The 25,341-nt window shown below is 47.2% G+C and overlaps 1 protein-coding gene across 2 annotated transcripts in view; it reads right to left on the reverse strand.

Annotated features, from left to right (window-relative positions):
* RSG7 (Regulator of G-protein signaling 7) overlaps window positions 1-25,341 on the reverse strand; it is a 72,185-nt gene that overhangs the window by 35,617 nt on the left and 11,227 nt on the right. For both annotated transcript variants that reach the window (XM_077665811.1, XM_077665812.1), the window contains exons 2-4: window positions 12,185-12,281; window positions 2,267-2,317; window positions 914-1,020 (exon numbers count right to left, since the gene is read on the reverse strand). In XM_077665811.1, the coding sequence (XP_077521937.1) occupies window positions 914-1,020; window positions 2,267-2,317; window positions 12,185-12,281 (255 nt within the window). The remainder of the gene's footprint in view (window positions 1-913; window positions 1,021-2,266; window positions 2,318-12,184; window positions 12,282-25,341) is intronic.

A 25,341-nucleotide genomic window follows, 5' to 3' on the forward strand; every position in this document is an offset into this window, starting at 1 on the left:
TCTGAGCCACAACCAAGGCACTGCGGCATGGTGCTAGCAAAAAAGACATTCATTTTGGTTAAAGCCTGCGTACAGTGACATGGCTGCTAAGCTTCTCGCAACAGTAGTGATCACACCGCTGAAAGTTGGCAGGATTTGTAAAATTATATTTATGTAATGGGCAAGGCCATTTCATAAAAGTTGGTCTGTAACCGCCTTGTGTGCCATGAAGTGTAAAATATTTGTAGCAATAGCAGGGTTTACATGTAAAAATATTCCACACCGCAGGAAGGTAAGTCAGGCACCGGCCACTGATGCAGTGCTCTGCTTTTGCCAATGGAGGTCTACATTCCAACATGGCTTTGCATGGTCAGCATGGAGGAGTTTGCATGCAGGCCATGTATGTCCGTAATTAACACTTGGCAGCACAGATCACTATGTGTAGTGGTAATTAACTTGTGCATATCAGCAGCTTGAATGAGCTCCTGCTTTGACCAAAAAGCTGTTTGCATCAATCGCATCCAGCATGCAATGAGAAGGTGGTGGCTTCCGCAAAGGACAAATTTCCAAGCAAAAAACACGACTGGCTGCGGCAGTCTTCTTCTATCCAAAAGGAAAGCATTTATAACACAGATCATGACAAAATACAATGAAGACTCTAACGAAAGATTCCCTCACATGTCCAAACAGAAAACGATAGCAACATCATTACAAAGTGCAATAACAAGAGAATGCATCCTCCACAGTGTAAGTGGTGTGCGCAACTGCAACTGTTTCGAGCAAAAAAAGCATTAAGGCAGCCAGAAAAGACAAGCATGCCGTGGTTCTAACTACACTTCCATCATATGTGAACACTTCGCTCTTCACCATTCAGTGCTGACAAAATTGATCGTCTTGCAATCCATGCGTACAAAACATAGGACAATTAACTCACTTGGAAGCGATAGAAGGTGCCATCTGCCTTGACAGTGAGCACGTGGTCGTCAATGGGGAAGAAGTAGCCATGTGAGGCCATCAGGTGCGACAGGTGCAGAGCCTCCGCTGGAATCGACAGGAAAGGAGTTGACGGTCAGTCACTCTTCAAGGATGCAAATTTGTTTCTGGTTTACATCAACCTGGAATCTCCTTGTGCCACCAACAGCTGCCACTCGACAACACGCAAAGCAACTATACATGCATCTTGAGTGCTTGCGGTTCAGTAGATGGCACCTCGTATTGATTGACGCATCTCTTCTGCGCCTCTGTACACAAAAACGGAGACACCTCCATTTCTGCACATCCACAAATGGAGAAATGACCTCACAATGCACAGCAAGAGATTTCTTCCAAATGCATAGCAGCAGAGCACTGACTGCCAAACTGGTTTTTTTTACACATAATGCAACTCTCAACAACATCCTGAAGTAGCTACTGAAAACATTCTAAATGGTACGACAGAGACCAAGCTCAAACCTTGCTGATGTGCCAAAGCTTTCACTTTCGCGAATCCAACTGACAGAATGAAAAAAAAAATGAAACAATAGGATTTCTTTACCTTTTTATAGACAAATACAAGCCAGCGTAACGTGTTTTGACATTGCAATGTGTTTATCAAAGTGCGTTTACTGTGTGTGTATCTTTATGATAATACTCAACGAGAGTACATTTTGCAAGGCTAATGTGGCAATCATCATTTGCGATGTTATTGTTGTTGTTGTCAAAAATTACAAAAAAAGAAAGAAAGGAGAAGGAAAGGCAGTCTGACAAATCTCATCTGAAACTAGACGAACTCCTGCCTCAAGGCCCGGGAAATTTTTTAGGGACCACTAGGCAGTCAGAGAGGAAAAAGAATAAAGGATAAAGTCAAAAGAGTGTGTGACCACACTAAGCCATGACCAAGACCCAGGGTGACGCTGAAATGCAAAAAGTAAAAGCACAAAGAACTGTGGCAGAAGCTTTTTTTTTTTTTTTTCACAGACTATTAAATTACGGGATAACCTACAAGATTCTCTGCCTTCATTGCCGGAAGAACTACCTAACTATAAGTTACTTATTTATTTTTGCTGCTGTGTTCAAATGCCTGTAATCAACCCTTGCTATGTTCCTTACAACAGTAACAAAAGAGACAGCAGTACGTATTTCTAAATAAATAATAAAAAGATAACTATGCATAAACAAGTTCATAATAGGACTCCATTAAAGTATGAACTCCTCCTAAAACAGCACAGAGCAAGAGGTGTAGATATATGACTGTGGTGTGTACCTCTCCATATGTGACAAATGTAAGAAGCAAGAATGTCCAACTCACTTTGGTCGTCAACGTCAAGGTTCTTCATCATCCATGCAATTAAGTCAGCTCCTGCAATGAAAGAATCCATTTTGAACTTTTATGGACTGCATTTTTAGATTTTTGTAGTTTTACATATATGTGCAAAACTTTCAAAATGCAAAAATCCTTACAAAAGCTATCTCAGATAAACACAGGCATACAAACCTTGAACCAGCCGCTATAAGCACAAAGAGCATAAAAGTAAAAGTTCTGGGATATCTTAATTGTGGTAGTTCAGTAACCTTCGAGATCACACACATTCCAAGACAGTAAACGTTTGATGGGTACTGGAAACAAGCAATTTCTTTATTTTAGTGAAGTGAGCTGCCTCATATTATGGTGCTTATCCTTATAGTGCTCAAATTAACACAAAAATTCCGGTAGTTCAGTTTTTCGCCTAACAGTACCACTTTCTTGGAACCTAGGAATTTCTCAACATGTAGCACCAAAGTTTGCCACTGCGGTCACGTGTGGAGTAGCCCCAGAGGATTTGAATATCCTTTTTACACAGCTGAAAATACGAGAAACGGAACATACCGACACCATTAACACTATAATAAATTGAGAGCAAATGCGATTCAATGATGCCACCTTAAACCTCAATACACAAGCAGTTTCATTTGAACAGTGGTGCACGCTTGAAGGCAAGCGATGTACCAGCTTGAAAATTATTTCAAGTTAGCCTCGGTCATGGCCTTGGAGGACGCGCTGCTGCTACTATGGTTATTTCTTAATGTTGCACGGGCACGTCTGTAAATTATGAACTGCAGAAATCGCTACACACGAATAGGATCATTACTCAGTGAATAAATTAGCATATAAACAAACAAGATGTTGGGGATCCGGTTTTTTCCGGTTTCCCTTTGTCAATGACCCCACTTGTGGAGCCGATCAAAAATATCTGGCCTATACAGGTGTTTCGATGGAGGAAAATTGAAAATTGGTTTTTGGGGAAAGGAAATGGGGAAGTATCTGTAGGTGCCGTAGTGGAAGTCTCCGGAATAATTTTGACCACCAGGGGATCTTTAACAGGCACTGACATAGCACAGCACACGGGCGCCTTTGCATTTCACCTCCATGAAACGCTGTAGCCGAGCGCCCTAACCACTGAGCTACAGCGGGAGAAATGCAAAAAGGCACCCCCGTGTGCTGTGCAATGTCAGCGCAGGTTAAAGATCCCCAGGTGGTCGAAATTATTCTGGAGCCCTCCACTGCGGCACCCCTTTCTTCCTTTCTTCTTTTGCTCCCTCCCTTCCCTTATGGTGCAGTTCAGAGATATGTGAGACAGTAATACTGCGCCATTTCCTTTCCTGAAGGTTGTTTGCACTGGATCCATGCAGTACATGCCGACTGTTGCCTAGTTGTGTCATGGTTGCGTCGCTCATAGAAAATCGAAAAAAATTGGAGGACACTTAAGCTTTGCCCTTAAGAGTCGAACGCGACCGCGTGTTTCTGCGCTGCCAGGGAGTCCACGCAACGCCATCGCCCGTTCGGCGCGACGCCTTGCCCGTTAGACGAATCGCTCTGCTACGTACAGTGAAACGGACGCGCGGAGCGGCAAAACCACGAAGAAGCGCTGCCAGGCGCCTTGCCGAAACGCGCGGGACTCAAGTTGCAGTCTTAGTTCGTCGGCACATCGTTCTCGACAAATCCGATGCCACGAACGCCAGCATAGCTTCCGCCTCAAGCGATCAAGCTTCGTGGTGAACGCGCTTTAGATGTACGCTGCGTTGTTCACCGCTCACGGCGTTATTCCTGCGTGCCCGCACGGCCCCACTGCGCCCCGAACGAGAGATATGTCCGACGCGTCACTTCCTTTCCTTAAAATCAATTTCCATTTCATTTTCCTTTCCTTACGGCGCGGTTCGGGTGTCCACAGAGATATGTGCGACAGGCCTCACTCCCTTTCCTTAAAACCAATTTTCATTTCATCTTTCTTGCGGCGCGGTCCGGGTTGTCCACCGAAATATGTGACGGGCGTCCCTTCCTTTCCTTGCGCTGCCGTTGCGCGCTATCTGTTGGGGCAGTGGCGTACATTGCGAGGAGGAGGAGGAGGGGGATTTCTCGCTCACGGCCGACGCCGACGACACCGGTTTTTCTGCGACACGAGCTCCTTAATTAAAGGGGCTGCGAAACACCGCTTGAGCGGATGCCAGTTACGCTTCAGATGGATTCTTTACGTCACACAGATGCTGACTCAAAAAGAATTACGAGAATCGATGCATAGGAACGGGAGTTATTAAATGAAGAAATTTCAAAATACAAGCAAACAAAATGCTGCCCTCAACTCGATTTTCGCGCAGCTTCCCATTCCCATTTCACTCTCCCAATGACGATCGACACTCAGGGCGACTAATCAAAACCGCCTATCTGAGCACGTGGCGGAAGTTTGCACTCCATGGTTGCCTGTTCTCTGTAACTAGTTCATGCCAAGGCTGGCAGCGCCGTTTGCATGGTTACAACAACCATGTCAACGCCCAGCTGACCCAGCGATGCTTCACCGCCACGTCGACGGCGCAGAAGGGAACACTGATCAGTGACGTTCCGTTACTTATGGATCCGAACTCGAGCGCGAGATACTGCGACGGTGTGACAGCGTGCGCAAGATATCAGGCACATGTTAATAATAATAATAATAATAATTGGTTTTTGGGGGAAAGGAAATGGCGCAGTATCTGTCCCATATATCTTTGGACACCTAAACCGCGCGTAAGGGAAGGGATAAGGGAGGGAGTGAAAGAAGAAAGGAAGGAGGAGGTGCCGTAGTGGAGGGCTCCGGAATAATTTCGACCACCTGGGGATCTTTAACGTGCACTGACATCGCACAGCACACGGGCGCCTTAGCGTTTTTCCTCCATAAAAACGCAGCCGCCGCGGTCGGGTTCGAACCCGGGAACTCCGGATCAGTAGTCGAGCGCCGCAACAACTGAGCCACCGCGGCGGGTGGCGGGCAAGGAGCGCGCGCTGTTGACGGTAACGTGGCGCCATCAGGCGCCACCGCCCGGTGATTCTCCACAAACTGACGATGCGCACTGCCTCCTAAATGTGAAACGAACGCATCCTTCCTCGGGACCGAAACGAACGCTTATAGAGTGCAATGGCTCGATCGGATCGATTCGCAAAGCCGCTCTCAGATACATAGAGAGAGAGAGAGAGAGAATGAAAAGGAAACGCAGGGAGGTTAACCAGATGTGTCTCCGGTTTGCTACCCTACCAGATACATAGAGAGTAGCCATAAGTGTTTAGTGCTAGGTCGTAGGATGTTTATAGAAAGGCGCAAAGTCCTTCGATGCAAAAAGTAGCCAGTGCCTCTGGTGGCGTGTTTTTGTTTTACTTGATTTACAGTGCTTTTATCTAGGGCAAACAAGCTGGTTTCGTTAATGCAATATAAAACACAAAAATTTGACAAAACGTATCTCTAGGTATTAACCCAATACGCAGTATATTTACTCTTTTTCCAATCATCAAACTCGCGCAAAGTGATGTCATATCCGCTGCTAAAAACCGCCACTGTATGGTGAAACCGTCAGCGCCACTAATTTGTTTTTGCGAGCTAATTAAAATATTAAAAACCGCAGTATACGCAGTACGACCGATTTTAATAGCATCACTATAACTCATTCTATGCAACCAACAGGCAAAACAATGCACTGAAAATGTGTTTCGGGGCCCCTTTAACGCATGTTCCGTCAACGCCGCGACGTCGGTTATTCCGGCCCAAATCACCCACTGGAACTGCACTGGAACTGCACTGGAACTGCACGGACGCAACGGTCAGAGCGCACGCCCGGTGGTTTGTACTAAAGACGGTTCTGTTAAGATCGTCGCTCCGGGCGATGCAGCTTGCACCGATACTGGGCTCATGGGAAGAAAGCGGTATCATCACCGCGTATACCGCCGCTGCCAACGCTAGTGTTCCTAGATATGCTCCCGCAGGAACACTAGCCAACGCGATTACTAAGCGCCATCCTGCGATTCTGCAGCTTGCAAGGGAAAAGCGCTCGGATCATACGAATTCTGAAAATTTCGGGCCTCGAAGACTGGATGCTTGCTGGAGCGTCGTATACTGGGGCTCCGATCAAACCCGTTACTCAGATCCGAAACTCTCGGAGGCTGGCTGACCGCCGCGCCGCTCGCGGAGTCGAGATGAACTGCCCAGCATCGCACAAAGCCGGAAAGGGCGCTCAAAACGTGGATGCTGCGGAGAAGGGTTGCAGAGCATCACTGGAGAAACGAACAGCAGGTTCAAATCAAAAATTGATGTCTGTTCAACATTCCTTGCCTTCAGAAAAACAAAACAAAGAAACGCATCACATGTAATGCCTCCGCAGTGGCGGATTTAATTAAGGGAGGTGTGGTCTCCCCACTCCCCGAACGAGAAATTTTACATGGGGAAGCCATGCTGAACCTCGATCATTTCTCGACAAGTCCAAGAAAAACGTGGTTCAAATGGCATCACCGCTTGCAAGAGATGATCGATAAATTTGCCCCTGTACTTCCGCTGGTCTCAAAGTAAATAAACTATAACGGAAACCTCTCACAACCTCAACGATGCTACATGAAAGAAACAGTGAAAGCAATCAGAAAAAGATTGAAAAAGAAAACATGAAAAACTAAGGAGACGATTTAGTCTCGTATACGCGGTAGGATCTAAAGAACTTTGACGTCACGCAGCACGTGATATATCGTCATCAAAACCGCATCTACGTTCTGCTAACGCCGTATACAATGCGTCGAATCTTGCATTGAAAACCTCTTTCAGAAGAGCGTAAAGACGATTTCCTTTCATGCATCTGGAAACCGAAGTATACGGAAACCAGAGGGAGATCCACGGAGGGGTTTCACGCGCGTCTGGACGCCTTTCTGTTTTTTCAACCGCGCCTTTCAATAAGACCGTCTCCTTCAACGCGGGTGATGACGTCATCCTTGGCGTCATTACAAAGACCCTGAAAGACGCGGGTTTCGGAGCTATTCATACATAGTGACGGAAGGCCGTCTGAAGCAGACGTTGAAGGACATATGCGCGATATAGACCCGGCGACGGCAATACGGCGGCAGCATTGGCGCGCGCTCCGGAAAAACGTGCAAATTAATTTTTAGACCATTCTGCGGCTCGCGTGCCGGATTTTCACTTATTGTTGCATCCGCTGTCGGAGGCAACAGGTCTGCATCCGCACAGCAACGCTCACCTGGATCGGCAGAGAGTTTTAGCACCGCCGCCGCTTACGGCGGCCGCCAATGCGCTTGCGCAGACGGTGTCACGTGCAGCCGCCATTGCGCAAGCGCAGACAGTGTCACGTGCAGCCGCTATTGCGCAAGCGCAGACGGTGTCACGTGCAGCCGCTATTGCGCAAGCGCAGATGGCGCCGACGGGCCAGCTGCCGGAACCTGACACCGTCTGCGCGCGTGCAATGGCGGTGCAAGACGGTACGCGCTGTGCTAAATGTCTCCACTACTCCAGGACCAAGCTCACCATGGCCGCGTAGACAAGAAGATAGGTTATATATGCTTGCCTTTTCTCACTGTTTCGCTTCTCGTTTAAGACGCTTACTGTTACGATGTTAAGTACGCACAACCAAACAGCCCAAGCTTCCACATCACCGCTGTTTCACGCCATGGAGAGAGAGAGAGAGCATTTCTAGTATTCTCAAAGTACAGTCAGGCACTCCTGTGGAATGCCCCCCCCCCCTTTTAGCACCTTTGATAAACGACACTGGTGCGCACCGGATCGCAATTTTATCTTCGATAAATTGCACCTCTGCACGCAGGGGCCCACTGAGGTGGGCAGGGTCACCTGCACGCCACACTGGATTCGGGGCAACTCCGGTGCAAGTTAATAAAATGCCATTAAGCGAGACAGCATACGTTGTTGGTCTTTTGAGAAGCGGATGAGACATGGTACGCTGCCGTTCAAGGAAACGCGGACTCGAGAATGGCACAAACCCCGGGTGCAGGTGGCTCGCTGGTGCACCCTATCATCGTGTCCGAAAGACCACCACCTATCCCACACGTCTGCAACATAGATGGTCTTTCGGTGGACTCAGTCGGCTGCCCAAAGCAGCAGGGTGTAACCAGTGTGTTCAGGGTAATTGAACGCGCTTGGGTGGAATGTGTCACCGAACAATTCCTCCCTCATTTCAAGTCTAATCCACACAGAGGTTTACCCCTAAACTCAATGAGATAAACCCCTTCCCACCTCGAGTCGATCATCCATTTCGGCCTCGCCTTGCCAACTGCCACCCATCCTGATCAGCTATAGTTTGGTACAGCAACTGCACCGGACAGGCGATGGTAAAGGTTCGAACCCCGAACCAAGACGACTCTTTCTTCAACTGCGAAGTTTTTGAGAAGGCTGTATAGCTGATTCTTATTTGCCTTATGACTGCTTTCATGTGGGTATATGTGCATATGTGGGACGAAGGGTATAATCACTCCTTTATGTTTAAGGCACGCAGTGTAGGTGGCAGACGGTATTTTAAGTAAGGGTAGTATGCCTACAGGGGCGCCACTATATTTCAATCCTGAAGTCACACCGGAAATGCGTTCCGCGCGGGTTGTTTCTGAAAGGTCACCCGGAAAAAGAAGCAACGACGCGTAGAGACTCGAGCGTTCCTCCTCAACGAAATTAGATTGTTGTCGGGTGATGCGCACCTTTCGAGCTAAAAGAGTACGCGCTTGTGTCACAGGCGTGGGGCGAATTTGTGTGGAGAGCGGAATCGAAACCAACCAGGGCAACTTCACGCGAAATCCCCGATGCATCGGGCGCAGCGCCGACACAGCGATACGAACATGCATGTGACCTATTGGCCAACATCTGCTGGGCGTGGTGGGAAAGGTGCGAATAAGTAACTATACGCCCGTTTCGGGTTCGACTCGCAGGATGCGCCAGGGCTGTGAGCAACAGCTTTGCAGACGTATATATCCTCGTCAGACCTCCCCCCCCCCCCCCCCCCCCGTATACGTTATAACGCACATCTGTTCTAATGCGAAAGCATTATATGGTTATGCCGCGCCAGCAGGAAGTGTCCGCAAATTTTGTCCGCACGATTATGTAGCTCTGTTCAGATAAATGTGCAAAAGTTTGATTGTGTTCGGTAGTGCGTGAGTAGATTTTGAAATGGGAGACGTTTGGTTGATGAACTGTAATTATTTAATTAAATTGAATTAATGAAAATAAATGCTGCCTTTGAAGCAGGTTTTCTGTGACTGATTCGATGAAAAAACGATGTAAATGCGTGAGAAGGCTTACTTAGCATTAAAAAAATAAAATAAAAATAAAGCATAACGTGTAGTCGCCTTTTCATGAACAGTGCAGCCTTCGGAGCACCCAGAGCATGCAACCTTTCAATTAAGTTCGTTGCTTTGTCCCAAAGAGTTCCCTGCCGCCAGTGACTAAATAACTTCCAAGATTCTCACACCCCACTACGAGATTATTTGCAACTGTGGTTCAAATGTGCACAGGGGCGATGTGCAGAAACGGCGAACAGAGTTTTCATCATGATTTTACCTGGGCAGAAAGAAAAAAGAGACTATATAGTCGTCCGTGATGCATTCTAAGACGACTCCAACGTCTTTTGCTTACCACCCAGGTAAAAACGCGATCACGAGTAGGCGCCGCTATAGTTCGCGTTTCTTTCCATCGCGATAGTATTCAACCCCGTATACGCATTCAACTAAATATGCGTCATAATACGTTGTTGCAGATTTCTGAACGCATATATGACGAACCGCATACATAGCGAAGAACATGGTAAAAGTCGTGAAGAAAGAACTATACTGGACCCACATTTGCAATTTTTGTGTGTATGTGCGTGTGCGCGCGCTCATGGGAGCATCCGGAATCAAAGAATATACTGGCGAGGAATGTATAGTGGCGCAAAAAAAAAAAGTAAATCAGACTGTCACGAAGTTAGCGCATACGTCCTCCTTCGCGCGAAGCCCACCTTCCCGCCATGCCGGCCCGTTGCATATAACTCGCAAAAGGTCCACTTCGCAGCTGTAAGACAATTCGGAGTTAAAAAGATAAAAAAAAACATCCTCGATGGGGCCGTGAAAGGCATCCTCATTTCGATGGCTATGATAGTGACCTTAACTATGATAGTGACCTTTCACTTTTAAAACAGAACGCATTCCAGGACTTTCACGCCTGCAATTTACGTGAGCCCAGTTTTCCAACTGGCTACAGCTATAGCTCACCTTAGCTGGAGAGCAGAACAGATCCGAGCTCAACTGTGTGATAAAGGGGGCCGTCCTTATCTTTAAATTCCCACGTCCACATATCGCGCAGAGGGCAAAACACGTACGTCTAGAACGACCGAACTGTGTGTTAATTCCGCAGCTCCCAAAGCCGCTAGCTGCCACCAGGAAGGCAGAAAATGACGATCAAAATCCTACGGGTATAACTGCACATGCTTACATCCTGACCATTTTTAACCAAATGCTATCACTAGATATCGCATGTTCAGCCCAATACTCGTCCAGAACGTGTTCTAGGCAAGCGTTTTGCCCTCTATACATAGCTAGATATTGCTTTTTTTAATTTGATGGTGATTATGGATTTTTATGGCGCAAGGGCAGCTGAGGCCAAAGAGCGCCATGGCACAAGGTAGTTTTCATTGCAGAAGGAGGGGACCAAGGCACATTTCCCAAGCATTTCACCCTGAATAAGCCGAGCACCAGGCCAGGGGAAGGTTGTACCCATTGTATCACCGGTGGGTACCCGGCGGCACTGGGAATCGAACCCCGCACCTCCCGCATGCGAGGCAGGCGGATGCTCAACCACTCGGCCACTGCTGCGGTGCAACTTTTTTAAATTAAACGTGCATAGTATGCATGGCCAAATATATATACTCTGCATGCATGGTCGCACAGGTGGGAGGATGTACAGGTTATCCGTATTTGTTACTCCGGGGAGTCTTGAAGATTAGAAAGAAGAAATAGTAGACATAAAGAAATGCGGCTTCTGTGGCAGGCTAGCGTATCCAAAGGGGATGCGTCTGTAGTTGCATCCAGTTACACGAGTTTCGCTAGTGTCGCGTGCAAACTTTCTTTTCCATATAGTGGCCGGCGTAATATCAAGCATCGATCGCCACGACGCGCGCATGCGTGTACAGTGATGGTCAGTGTTACCGTGAACATGAGTGCGCGAGTTTTTCTCGTGCATCACGTCACAGAGACGATCCCGCGTCGTCTGTTGTAGTACACCGCGTCATCTCCTATATACGTGTGCTTTCTTAATAGCGGCGAAGGATTCTTCGCGATACATTATCGCGCTAGAAGCGAGAAACACGCGCTCGCTTGTTCACGGTAACGGTGATCGCCACTGTATCTTCTGCTGAGCGGAGGCACATAGTCCAAGCTCTTGCCGTCCATTTTATTACACGGAGTGTCCCAACATAGAATGGATCAAGATTTAAGAACAACCACAGCGTTATCCCGAATTGAAATTCAGAATTTCGTTCTTCCAAACTAAGAGCTCTGCAATCGCGGCGCGTTCGAGCGCACGGAGCACTTTGCCAAGTGGTATTTTTAAAACTATCGTTGGCTCTCTTCTTTTCCAAGTAAAACGGGCTACGCAAATTAGTCGAAAGCACCTGGGTCGGACCATTTTCATGGTGTTCGGCAACTCTCCTAGCTGTTCACACAGAAGCGTTTGAAGTCATACTTAAAAAGTTAATTATAATGTCAACTACTTATTAAAGTAGCCGAAACGAACAAAAAAGGCCAGCCAGTAATTTACACAACTCCTAATAACATTCACTACAGATTTCAATTCGGAAGAAAGCTTTGTTTTGTTTTTTAATCTGGGTCCATATATACTAGGACGCCCTGTATATACATGCAGTCCGCTGGATAGTACGGAGCCGCCTTTGTGTACGGAATGAAGGAAGCACTCACCGGTGAACACGCTGGGTATCTTGGACATGAAGCTCTTGACCGTCCGCACGGGCACGCCCGTCTGTTCGTTCTGCATGCGTTCCACGATCTGCTCCATCTGCACAGAGGCACACATATACATCCGCATGCAACTGGGAACTCGAAACAGCGTCATGGGCATCACTCGTCCGGGTCGGAAACCGTAAGTTCAAGAGTAACGTCTCAAGAGCTAATCGTTGCTCGGACACCAAAGTGCTGTAGAAAGCTATACCTCAGATGACGGAGCGGCGACCAAGATCTACCGGCTGCGTCGTGCAACGATGACGGCGCAAACGGTAACGATACAGACACCGACACGATAATGCACACTAGCGATCCAGGATCGGCAGTCACGTTTTAAGTGCCAGCCAAGCCGAGAGGTGCGCCTTTGCAACTGTAATCACAGCTACGATCCATCCCTGAGCTCTGTTCGAGTCGGGTATCGAAACAAAAATGACAGGAGGATCATCATCATCATCATCAGCCTGACTACGCCCACTGCAGGGCAAATTACTCGCCCGTGTCTCTCCAATTAACCCTCCTCCGCCTCGCAACGATACGCGTGACAGTCGCAGCGCCGCGTGGCTTGCGCATCAAGCCGCCAATTTTGAAAGGCTAACACCTAGATTCCTCACGGGAATCCCTTGTCCGGGGTACTTTGACAAGATCATGCTCAGATTGTTTTGTTACAACCCTGCCGGCGACACGACGTTTCACCCTTGTGGGAGCGTTCCTGAGTGACCCGTCGTTGAATGCCATCCAGCGCCTGCATGCATACAACGAGCGGCAGAAGCCGCTTCAAATTTTTTTCACGGTTTGGACTGGCGTTACTGCGCAAGCATAAATCGCGATACTTCGTGACAAAAACTACACAGGTTGCATACACCTCAGGGAACGTTGAGGGTGTACGTTCGGCATGGCTATAAGCAGGCCATAGCGGGACTCTGTAATGCCCATCCTTGACCGCAAGCGCTCCACCGTGTTCGGCGGCTTCCAGCGCTCTCCGACTATAGGCCGACGAATCAATTCACGAAGCTGTTCATAAAGTACTATCGCCGCGCGAAAACGAAACTATGCCGCGACTAACGGCGCGATGGCAGCACTGTACGGGGTGCCGTTGTGCGGGCTGTCTCCGGGGGGTTTTGTTTCTGTCTTCGCCGTTTTCCTAGTCCGCCATGACTTAAAAGACTCAGTTTATGGATTCTAGCAGAAGAGAATTTGGTGTGGTACAAGCGTTCGCAGCGAAAACAGCCGGATGTAGAGACATCGCGGGACCTCCTGCACCCGTAGAACTATCGCGAGTGCCGATCGAGAGTGACGATCACCACAGCCACAAAGACTTACAAAATCTGTGTAGGGAAGTATATATGTTGTGCTTGCAGGAAATGAAGAGAAATGATAGCGGCAGACAACGACGTAAAACTTTCGCAACCGCAGATGTTCGAAAAGTTCCGCGTAGTTCCCTCCTGCCGTTGTCAACGTTACATTTGGCTCACATCTGGCTGGTAATGCAGGAAATGCTACTCGTCAAAGGGATGCCACTTAATAGTTACTAAGATGAGCCATGACGCAACCGTATACAAATTTAAAATATAAAAATTTCGAAATCCGCTTATCCGAAATTCCAGTGCATGCGAAAATCAGAGGCTGAAAAATCTGCAACGCTAATTTCGACGGATAATGCGAGCAGCTGGCGCGCGTCGCCGACCAGATAATCCGCAGACTTCGGTTGTGGCCTCCGAGACACTCTACGCGCACCGAACGCCGAGCGTACAGATACACTTTCGCCAGGTCCCAATATTTGCCGCGCACGTTTTACCGGATAATTCGCGCAGCGGCGCGGTAATATGCGGCAAGTAGCACAGTACACAACTCTGACTAAATCTGCAGACCCAAAATTAAGCACAGCGCTTTGGGCCGCACATAACCTTCACTGCACTCTTCGATGATGAACACGCGACGGCGGCGAGCTAAATTTAGGGTGACCTGTGCCGGCAAGCAGCTTTGGAGAATTTTGTGATGATTTTAGAAGATGAAATTCAGAAAAAATTTTAGGACGTCAGCCGTTTCGCTTCTGAAAGGAAAGCTTGAATGACGGAGGCTTCAATTTCTTTCCGTGGGCATGTTTTTGCATCCATCGCTCCAGGTGCGTTATCTATTTATACGCCTGTCTGAGCCCTGACATTACCACTGCCCAAGACATTAATTTTGTAGCGGTTTTGGTCATTTTTAACCATGATCTGGAGCAATAAATCTCGTTTGGCGCATGCAGAATGGCGTAGGTGGCGCGGTATTATCATCAATATTAACCACAATCGAGCTTATTTGGCTTCGTCGTTGTTCCTTCTCTCGGCTGGAGTAAACGGAGAAAATCAGAAAATCAAAACCTCTCACATCTAAAAAACACAGCGATGAAAGCACACAAGCTATTGGCAGTACAAAAAGAAAGGATAAAATAAGGTTGGCGGATTTGAAGGGCGCAAGAAGGCCTAGCGTCCCCGAAAAAGAATGTTCGACCAAGCAGCCCGCCATGGTTAAAATAAGCGAGCGAAGAAGAAAAAAAAAACGACCGAGCGAACGCAAAGAGGAAGGCCTGACAAAGAACACGACACAAAGGAGGCGCATAAAATACATGGGCCCTCTATCTGGATGACGCGAGTACAGCGCACTGGCGACGTTTCATGCCATAGTGCTACACTTCCATAGTGCATGTACTACAGGTTAGCACGAAATAAATAAAAGATTTGAAGTAAAAAATAATATTGCAAGGAAAGAAGCCAGCCAGCAGGAAGCGAGGTGCGTTAAAACCACGTACACCGCGCCCTCTATGCAACACACGCGTTCGCCCAGGACGCAGACGACGACGCCAGGCGTTGCAGCAGACGACAGCGCTGAAGCGGAACGGTTATCGCCATCCGGCAGACGACACACCAAAGGGAAGCCTCCAAAGAAAAGGGGAAAAAAAGAACGGAACGGAAACCGGAAGCCACGTCATACGTGGGGAAAAAAACGTACAAGTATCTAAAGAGAAAGCCGAAAATGTCTGCTTTTCGTTTCGTTTCCCTCCCTTTTTTTTTTGTATCTTTACCAGCCCCTTGTATCGGTGGACGGAAGCAGGCTTCAGCCAGGTTTTTTCGCCGCCTGACTTCCGCAGGGCATACGCGACGGTGGCGTCTGCTCCGGACGGACGCCATGTCCCCCCCCCCCCCCCCCCCCTGTTGCTAAACTGCGGCGCGGACACGATAACGCATGCTCCAGCTCAATTTTTACCTTTTCTCTTCAGTTTTTTCGTCAGGCTTGCTTTGAGCACTGCGCAGGATACCGTCCGCAACGTATGCATTATACGGCCGCCTACGCTGGGAAGTGTGTGTGTGTGTGCGCGCGCGCGCGTGCGCATGTGTGTGTGTGTCGCCTTTTTTGCATGCTTTCCAATTTCTGTCACGTTTTATTCAAGACTGAGGCCAGAACAGCGCACTCAGCAAGCTACGTCTAAAAGCAGCCGTTAGAGGAAGGTCGTCTGCTCCTTTTAGGGAGTAAAGAAACGAGAATTCTGGCTGCTTCGTTTTCTTTACGCGCGAACTTAAAAAGAAGCACTGTTCTCCACAAGCGCGGCTCTGCTCTATCATATAGCGGTGTAGAAATGCCGCGGGCATGCAGCACTGACTTCCGGTCACGTGTGAATCTTTACTTCCGGGACCCACTGCAGGTACCATTAATCACAAATTTTCTCAATATTATCTAGAGGGAAAGCTGGTGGCACAGCACTTCATCCGCCGTGGAAAGCCGCAGGAATGCAGGGAACATGAGGCTTTGTATTTGGCTTGGCTATTTTTGGGCATTGAAAGTATATAGATTCGGACGTAACAGTACAACTCTTCTCACGGGAAATTTGGAAGCAATGCTGCAAAAGTTTGCGTACAAGCCTAGCACTTGCGTTAAACGTAATGAAGTGAAAAATGCACTATTAAAATAATTTAATCTGCGCGCAAAAGAGGGCATCGCGGCGCACAGTGGTGCAGCTGCCGACTCGGAGGCAGAATCCAAGCCAAATACGAAACCTCGTCTTCCTGGAATTCCCGCGGTGGGTATGCAGTACTCTTTAAAAAAAGCCGTATAGACGGTGCCGCCAGCTTTCCCTCTACAGATATAATACTGAGAAACTCTATGCCATTAGTGGTCTTAGTATACATCGATGCCCGGTTGTGGCTTTTGCCACTAAAAACAATGACGAAATATTGCGTGGTCAATACTGCGTTGCTGGATGAACTGAAGTTCACCAAAATTCATTCGGACTGTTACGTGAGTCATCGACCATTATGTGTCGCAAATGTCGAGCGATTTCTAAGAGCGGAAAAGAAACAGAATGAACAGACGAGAGCCCAAGGCGTCCCTAAAAGCAATGCGCCTCGCAGTAATGGCGCTCAAACGAGACCGCTGACGTCACCGTAATTTGGGAGGAAGCTTAAACAACGCTCTCTGTCTCTCTCTCCCAGGATAGGGGAAGCAACCTTGTGACTCACGTGGGCGCCACAAACGGCTCCACCAGAAAATACAGCCGCTATCGGAGTGGTTCGAAACAACAACGAGAATATCCCGTTATAGCCTCTCCAAACTCTCTAGGCGGAGCGCCGCACTAAATGGGCGATTCATCCAATGCACGCATAGTGTGGGAGTTCCCCCCCACACACACATACACACGAGACCACTGAAACCCCCACACAACCAAAAGGTCAATCCGACACCTCTTTTTTGCCGTTCCTGGTCCAGCGCACTCATGACGTACTGGTTGGTAGACGCACCACTGGAAGATATAGTCAGACTCGGCGTTTAGAACGTTCAGGGGGGTGCTCATGACGTTTCTCTCCTGGGTTGCATGTATTCACATGAAACGATGGAATTGAAAGATGTAGCATTCGAATGAAAGTTTGGAAATCGACCCCTTTTCCTCGGGAAGACGCCACTTTTCGATATACACGCCTTACCAGCGGCGAAAGGAGACACACTTCAGGCTCCGATGCAATTGATCCAATGCAATTTCAATTAAATACCGTTATTTTCAGATACAGTCGAACATCATTATAACGAAACGGTTTATAACGAATGGATATAACGAAGGAATGACGATTCCGTTTGGAAGCTCGGTCGACACGGGCTACAACGAAGTAATAGCCGGGCCCCTTCAACTTCGCTATAATAACCAGGTTCACCTGTATATTCTGGAGATGATTTGGCTTTTAACGGCGCACCAAAGAACACCGCGGTGAAGTGTGCTGGTTGGTCTGCACGAGGTATACGGTCAACGCTTCGTTGTTGTTGTTGTTTTTTTCTCTCGAGCGTTTCACGACAAAGAAAGCCAAGTGCAGGGCGAAGGAAAATCTTGTACCCATTGGACAACCGGTGGGTGCCCCCAACGTGGAACTGGGAGTCGAACCCCGTACCTCTAGCGCCCCACTAGTCCACCCTTGTGGTGCAACTGAAGAATGACGTCAGCTGTTGACGACATAACGGCGCACTGCGCAGGCGAGATCTTCGTCGGACATGAAGCCTAGAGCTGTCAGATGTTCGTTAATAGCGGATCACAGTCGCAAGTGGGCCGACGCGAGGTATACGGGCCCTTTGAGGTGGGTAAGGCAAAATAGCCGCCCTTAATTCTTCGACGATGACATGTATATAAGGACCACGGTGGTATGGACTAGTCCATCGGTATAGCGGACGGGGATAACCGGTAGTTACATCTATATGTAGTCACATCTATACGTAGTGCGCCTCGCAGAAAATAAGACTTCCCAAACTTAAGCTTCAATGCGAAATCTTTCCACTCCACCGCATAATTAAAAAGCTACAGCGCAACAGCCCGAACTAATACAGCCCTCAGAAAAGACATCTCGTGACACGGTAACGTAATTCCCATATATGCAGAAAGTAATTCTCTACTTTACATTATACATCCCTGGGAGTCCTTATACTCCTCCTGGCGTAGTGGTGCAGCGGTTGAGCTATATGCGCCACTACCCTGCGATGGCAGGTGCTCCCAGCGGTGGGCCTTGTGCGGCCCAGAGTTGCTCTTCCCGAGCGAGCAATGATTAACTGCCACCTGGCACGGTGGGCAGTTTGTGATGACGCCGCAAGGTCACGTGACCTAGGTGGCCCACCTGCCTCCTAGGTTGCTCCCTGGGAACCACCTGTCAGAGCCATGACGTTTCGGGAACCCTTGTTCACAATAAGACTGTTGTGGGGGAAAAAAAAAGGGGGGGGGGGGTTGCTATATTGCTTACAGGATCCTCCGCAACCTCCTCCCATATGTGATGAAGCCTCCAGCCAAATGGGTGGCGTCACTGATGACATCACTGCCCGCCAGCCAATCAGGTTTTTTTTTTTTTCGGACGACGCCGGAAAGTCGCCACCCGACATTTTGCTACGGTGAGGCTTCTATACGCTATCGCGTAAACTAAGCCGTTACATACTAAGGCCAGGCAACGCGCTCTCCGGCCGAGGGAATGGCAATGGAAAATAGATCGATCGCGCATATATTCAACGGACAGTGCTAAAGAACGTCAGAACGCGGCATCTAAAGCGCGGAAATGAATAAAATAAATTCGCGAGCAAAGGGCCGAGGCAGACGAATAAATAAGTTAAAAAAAAACTGAATACGAACGGTCGTTTCAACAGAGCGGCGACCTCAAGCAACGAGGCTGAAACAACGATTAAGGATGACACGCGCACAACACTTGGAAAACCATCGCAGAGATACAAAACTACCTAGCACCACCACGCCTGACAAGAGAGACAGATAACAAACGCAACAGACCTCTTCCGAATTATTTTAAGCTTGTTGCTTTTTTTTGTTGTTGTCGTCGTCACTGTTGTTGTCGTTGCCTCGTTATTGCTGTTTTTGCAACGCGCAACGGCCATTGTGTTTTTGTCTCCCTCGTTTCAACCCTTCCTGTTAAACCAGCGGTTGGAAGTGCCCTTTCGGGACCATCCGTTTCAATACGGGGCCGAGAAACAGCCAAAAACCGAGCAACAATAACGTGCGAATTGTTGCGGTGTTTGAGCAACAGCAGTACGCCGCCGAACGAAGCTTCCCCGCCGACGAACGCAGAAGACAAATCGCGCGATACAATTTCAACCAAATGCAAGAATAACGAAAGAGAACGCGGCAAAAAAAAAAAAAATGCGATGCCGAGTGACCGTGTGACGATGACACAGGGACGCGGCTTTCTGTCCTTTATCATCTACCCCCCCCCCCCCCCCCAAATCTCCACTTTTTTTGTTGTTGTTTTTACAGACTGAGCCGACGAAAGCGACGAGGACGGCTTTTCTCCCCTCCGTCGTCTGCACCACTGTCTTCGTTCGTCGTCTGCTAACGAAGAGAAAGAAAGAAAACCCGAAACAGAACAAAACGGACCGCATAAATAACGGGGCCGCGGAAACGGCGGCAGCATTTCAAAATGGCGGCGCGTATATAGAGAGAACGACTGCAAAGCAGGAGCGGAAGGCGGCAGGCAAGCAGACAGCTGTGCATGCGAGAGCCTTCTCTTCTTCGGAGAAACCCGCAGCGGCCGTTACGCGCTCTCCATTTTGCTTGTTTACCCCGAGTTCTTGCGCTCTTCTGCGAGCCGCTACCGCCGCCTTGGCTCCCTCATCGCTTCCTGCTCCCTCGGCTGCATCCCACCGAAGAAAGGGGGGGGGGGGGGGGTGGGGGGGGAAGAAGAACCAGCACTCCACGGAAATGGTGCCACCGCGGACGCTTGCGCCGCGGCTTTCAACGAGTCGTTTTCTCCGAGGAGCACACAAGAGGGGCATAAGAAGAGAGGAAGAGCACCAAGGAATGAGAGAGGGAAAGGGTGCTACCAAACTCCGCGCACACTCTCGGCGTGTGTGTTGCGCGTTGCGTTGGTCGTCCTCTTCACAAAGAGAGAGGCCCAGCTCTTAGAGTAGAAGTTGGAAGTGGGGGAGGCGATTTGTTTGCGTTTGCGGCCGCCGGTTTTGCCGGGCGGCGATTCCTCTTGGTTATCTTCTTTTCTATCTACGAGCCCACTGCTTACACAACCCTGTGTTGTTTTTTTTCAATGCCCCCCCCCCCCCCTCTCCTTTTCCCCTCCGCCGTTGCGTGGGATTTGGAAGCCCCGGAAAGCCGCCCCAGCCGAATAGGCGAGACGTAACGCAACTATATACACAACGAGAGGTGAAGAAAGTTAGAGCGAGTGAAAAAAAAAAATTAACGCAGCAACGCGGACAAACAACAAGTCTAAGGGGAAAGGATTACCCCCTGCCTTCCCTTTCCCTCTTCCATGGGTGAGGAGGAGCCGAAGTTTGAGCGTATACGCTTTCCGTTGTGTATACGCTGGCTCCAGTGTGTACAAACATGCGAGCAACGATGGAGATGCGATGACGACAGCCTCTGCTGGCCGCTCACCTGTTATACGCACAATTCCTTCGTTCTTTTTTCTTTCTTTTTTTTTAGCGAGCTCGGAAATGAACCAAGGCCACGTCAGTATATACGGACGAAGTGTTTGTGGCACTAGCTAAACCATCCAGAGGAAAATAAATATGCTCACTCTCGAGTTCCATAGTGAGTAGGTATAATTATAAAGCACGTGGCCCCTCCTTGACCGCTAGCGTATGGTTTAGCGTGGTTTGTTTCTTTGCTGTAAGCGCCCTCAGCGGCAGTGCTCGCAATAGAGTGCACTGGGGATTTTAAAAGCAGCCACTAATAAATATAATTGGTTTTGGGGGAAAGGAAATGGCGCAGTATCTGTCTCATATATCGTTGGACAACTGAACCGCGCCGTAAGGGAAGGGATAAAGGAGGGAGTCAAAGAAGAAAGGAAGACAGAGGTACCGCAGTGGAGGGCTCCGGAATAATTTCGACCACCTGGGGATCTTTAACGTGCACTGACATCGCACAGCACACGGGCGCCTTAGCGTTTTTCCTCCATAAAAACGCAGCCACCGCGGTCGGGTTCGAACCCGGGAACTCCGGATCAGTAGTCGAGCGTCCTAACCACTGAGCCACCGCGGCGAGTGAGAAGTGAGAAGCAGGCAGTGGTACGCACGTGCTTTTTGAAAACCTATCAGATTATCTGCATGAAACATTTGATCAAAATCAGATCGCATGTGGTCTCTTCTTGGATTTAGCCAAGGCTTTTGACTCCGTTAGTCGGGATATACTATGCAGCAAACTATATAGGTATGGATTCCGCGGTCACTTTTATGATTTTTTGCATAATTATCTGTCACAGCGGTCGCAGATAGTCTGTATAGGCGATGATAAAAGTGAGGTAAAGTTCACTCAAGCAGGAGTACCACAAGGATCAGTGTTATCACCATTACTATTTAACATCTATGTTAATGATTTCAGCTCGGTTATTCGCTACAGTAATATTTATCAATATGCAGATGATACACTTATTATTGCTAGACATGTAAATTATGAAAACGCTGTATCCCTGCTGCAGGTGGATATTACAGAATCCATGACATGGTTCCAAAAAAATCAGATAAAAGTAAATCCATCCAAGACACAACTGGTATGTTTTCATAATCCGCTGCGAAATATCGGACCAAAAATACCAGTTTATCTTCATTCCCACAAATCTTTCTCCTGCTCATGCCCTCCTGTTGAGTACACTGATTCAGTAAAATATCTTGGAGTCTACTTCGATTCAGACTTGGCGTGGAACAAACACATGTCCTTTATATGTACACGACTTCGTCAAACTGCTTGCTTAATGTACCGTTTACGATCGATCGTTCCACTACAAATAAAAAAAACTATCCTGCATTCTTTAGCACACTCGGTTGTACGGTATGGTATAGCCTGTTTTTTCAACTGTTCATTGTTTTGGAAAGATAAAATTAATGGTCTACTCAAGAACATTCTTAACAGTATTGCCTATAAAACCAATCCCCCTGCGCCTGGGCTTACATTGTTTAAGTATTTAAAACTTCCGGATTTTGACACCCTTTTTCTCTCCTACACTGTACCCAAATACTTTTGGAACACTGACTTCAGACAGCGACGCAGCATCGGGAGAACATTACGTACCAGCTCTGGTTTTGAAATACCTTCCATGAGAACACATTACGGAAAAAGCATAAGAAAGTACTACATTCCCCACACATTTAATCGCCTCCCTAAAACAGTATTACAGCAAACAACACGATCCGGAGTAAAAAGAGCGTTAATTGAACTTCAAAAATAATTGGTGCATAGTGCTTTAATTCTGTGTTTTTTATGATGTTTTTGAGCATCCGATACAGTTACTTTCATTGTGTATGTGCGCAAAGGCATTGTTCGATGTTTGATATTTTTATTTCTTTATTTTGCCTCCCTGTTCATGTTGACAACATTGAAAAAAGCATTAATATGCATATATCATTTGCTTAACATACTTGCAAAATACAAGTTTGAGGTTCAGTGTTTTTCTCTAAGAGTATGTTTAAAAGCTTTTATTTTAATGAAAAAGTGCATACCATTGTCTCCGAACGCTGGAGCTGCCCCGCTGCTGGGCACTGCCATACAAGCCATGTAGAGGCTTCGGCAGGCCCGGCAACATATATGTATTCCTTGAGGAGTAATAAAGATTTATTATTATTATTATTATTATTATTATTATTATTATTATTATTATTATTATTATTATTATTATTATTATTATTATTATTATTATTATTATTTCTCACTTCTCGGTGGACATCTTAACCGCGCCGTGAGGGAGAGGGATGAATGAGGATGTGAAAGAAGAAAGAGAGCTAGAAAGACGCGCCGTACACTCTACACGTGAATATGGGAGTAAAATGGGGAGTAAGTTTTTATCTAGCGCACTCTATTTTAGGGGCACGGTATTCTGCCCGCGCACTGGGGCAAATTTTCACCGCTAAAAGTACGGAATACGTGCGGTTGGCAACGCAAACAAATTCCCTCTTCAACACCCGCGAAGTTTCAGCAGCTACAAAGATTTTGACGGAGGTTTCAACTTCTTCTATTTTCTAATCTTAAGACCTCCGGTACCGTATTTCAGTGGTTATGGCACTGACCCGAAAGACGCGGGTTCGATCCCGGCCGCGGGTGTCGAATTTAGATGGAGGCGAAATTCCAGAGGCCCGCGTACTGTGCGATGTCAGTGCACGTTAAAAGAACCCCAGGTGGTCGAAATTTCCGGAGCCCTTCACTACGGCGTCCCGCATAGCATGAGTCGCTTTGGGACGTTAAACTCCAATCAACCATAAACCTTTAAAAGCCTCCTCCGATTCATTCATTCATTCATTCATTCATTCATTCATTCATTCATTCATTCATTCATTCATTCATTCATTCATTTTCGACAGAATCAGGTAAAATGTGCATGCTTGTATACATTTGATCAATTTGTTTATCCTGTCTGGATAGCCGGGGCAAAAGGCGTATTCGAAGGCTTGACGACGCCTCGACTGCACCAAGCTGCTATGGTTTGAGGTGGGAATTCAGCACTCCGTAGCCAAGAGTAAGCATTCCGTATATTTAGTGATCGAAATCAACACCGGAACTTGGGCAACATACCCTTCCCCTAAAAGGAGTGCTATAGACGTCAACACACTCCCTTTCTACACTGATATATATGCTTATTCTTGTTTAGTGTGCAATAAAGACCTCCCCCTTAAAAAAATTTCTTTAGACAGTCTATAGACTGTCCATAGACATCTCTCTATAAAGTCTATAGACCCTCAATAGACAAACCCTAGAGAGCAGTCTACGGGGCAATAGAAACCCTATATAGACAGGCTATAGACAATCTATTGATATATGACCATAGAGTTTTAGTAGACTTTGTCTATAGAAAGTCTATAGACTATGAATGGACAAAAATAAATGTCTATAGGAAGGCAATGGAGGCTATAAGAAGTCTACAGACTGTCTATAGACCATTTTTGTAAGGGCCGGAATAGCTTCGGCTCTCTCTTGGGCAGACAACTGGAGGGAAACCAGGGGCTGGTTACGACCTGTGGTTCTTTATAACATTATAACATGCATTGACATCGCACTGCGCGTGGACGCTTCTTCAACCTCGGCCCAGTCGAAACGCGGCCATAATTGGACAATGCACGACTTCAGCGTTCCGTCGCATGGGCCCAAGGTCGCGGGATCGAATCCTGGCTGCGGAGGCCGTGTTTCTACATCGAGGCAAATCACAGGAACTGTGAGCGTTGCACAATCCTATGCGGTCGGTGTTATTCCTGAGCTCTCCAATGCGGCATCGTACATTCAATTTATTTCAATTCATTTATTTCACCATATATATATATATATATATATATATATATATATATATAATATATATATATATATATATATATATATATATATATATTATATATATATATATATATATATTATGGTTGGAGCTCTCGGGCAAAAAGCTGCTCGGGGCAGCTTGACGAGGCCCAAGAGACCATAACATGGCAGAACAGTGCAGATACATGATTGCAATATGACAACAAAGCAATATTAAATGCAATGTTATATACAAGGAAAACACGGCTAGTGTATACAATACAGAAACTGACTCTGTATAGAACTGAACATATTACATGTTCAAAAACCAGCTATCGTAGGCGACGTAATCATGCAATGGACTTCAATATTTGATAAAGAAACACAATGTGATCAAAATCTGGACAGACATTTAAGTTTTTACAGTGCATCTAGAAATTGTTCCCGCAAGTCGTTTCTTGTGGGCTTAGCGTTAAACTTAAACTTGTTTAACAGTGAGGGGAGGTTATGCTTCAATGACTGGTTCTTATAATTTGTTCGGAAACGCGGAACGTGCCAGTTTTCTGTGTTTCGTGTGGATACGACTGGTTCGTGTGGTTTTAGTGAAGCGGCGGCAATTAAAAAGTCACGAAATGAATTAGTCAAAGAGAAGTATGTACGCAAAATTCGGAAATCGTATAATGAAAAGACAGGAATGACCTTATAGGTTGCGAAAAGCGGGCCGGTATGTGCTAATAAGCGTTCATGATTCCCGATGTATCGTATGTATCGATGTTCTTTTTTGGATTGTAAAATATTTTGTTTATTTGTGTTGGTTGTGGTGCTCCAGACAAGATTCCAACAGTTGATATGTGAAGCAAAATAGGCATGGTATATTTGGAGC

The sequence above is a fragment of the Amblyomma americanum genome, chromosome 5 (assembly GCF_052857255.1).
Source record: "Amblyomma americanum isolate KBUSLIRL-KWMA chromosome 5, ASM5285725v1, whole genome shotgun sequence".
In the NCBI taxonomy this organism is placed as follows: domain Eukaryota; kingdom Metazoa; phylum Arthropoda; class Arachnida; order Ixodida; family Ixodidae; genus Amblyomma; species Amblyomma americanum.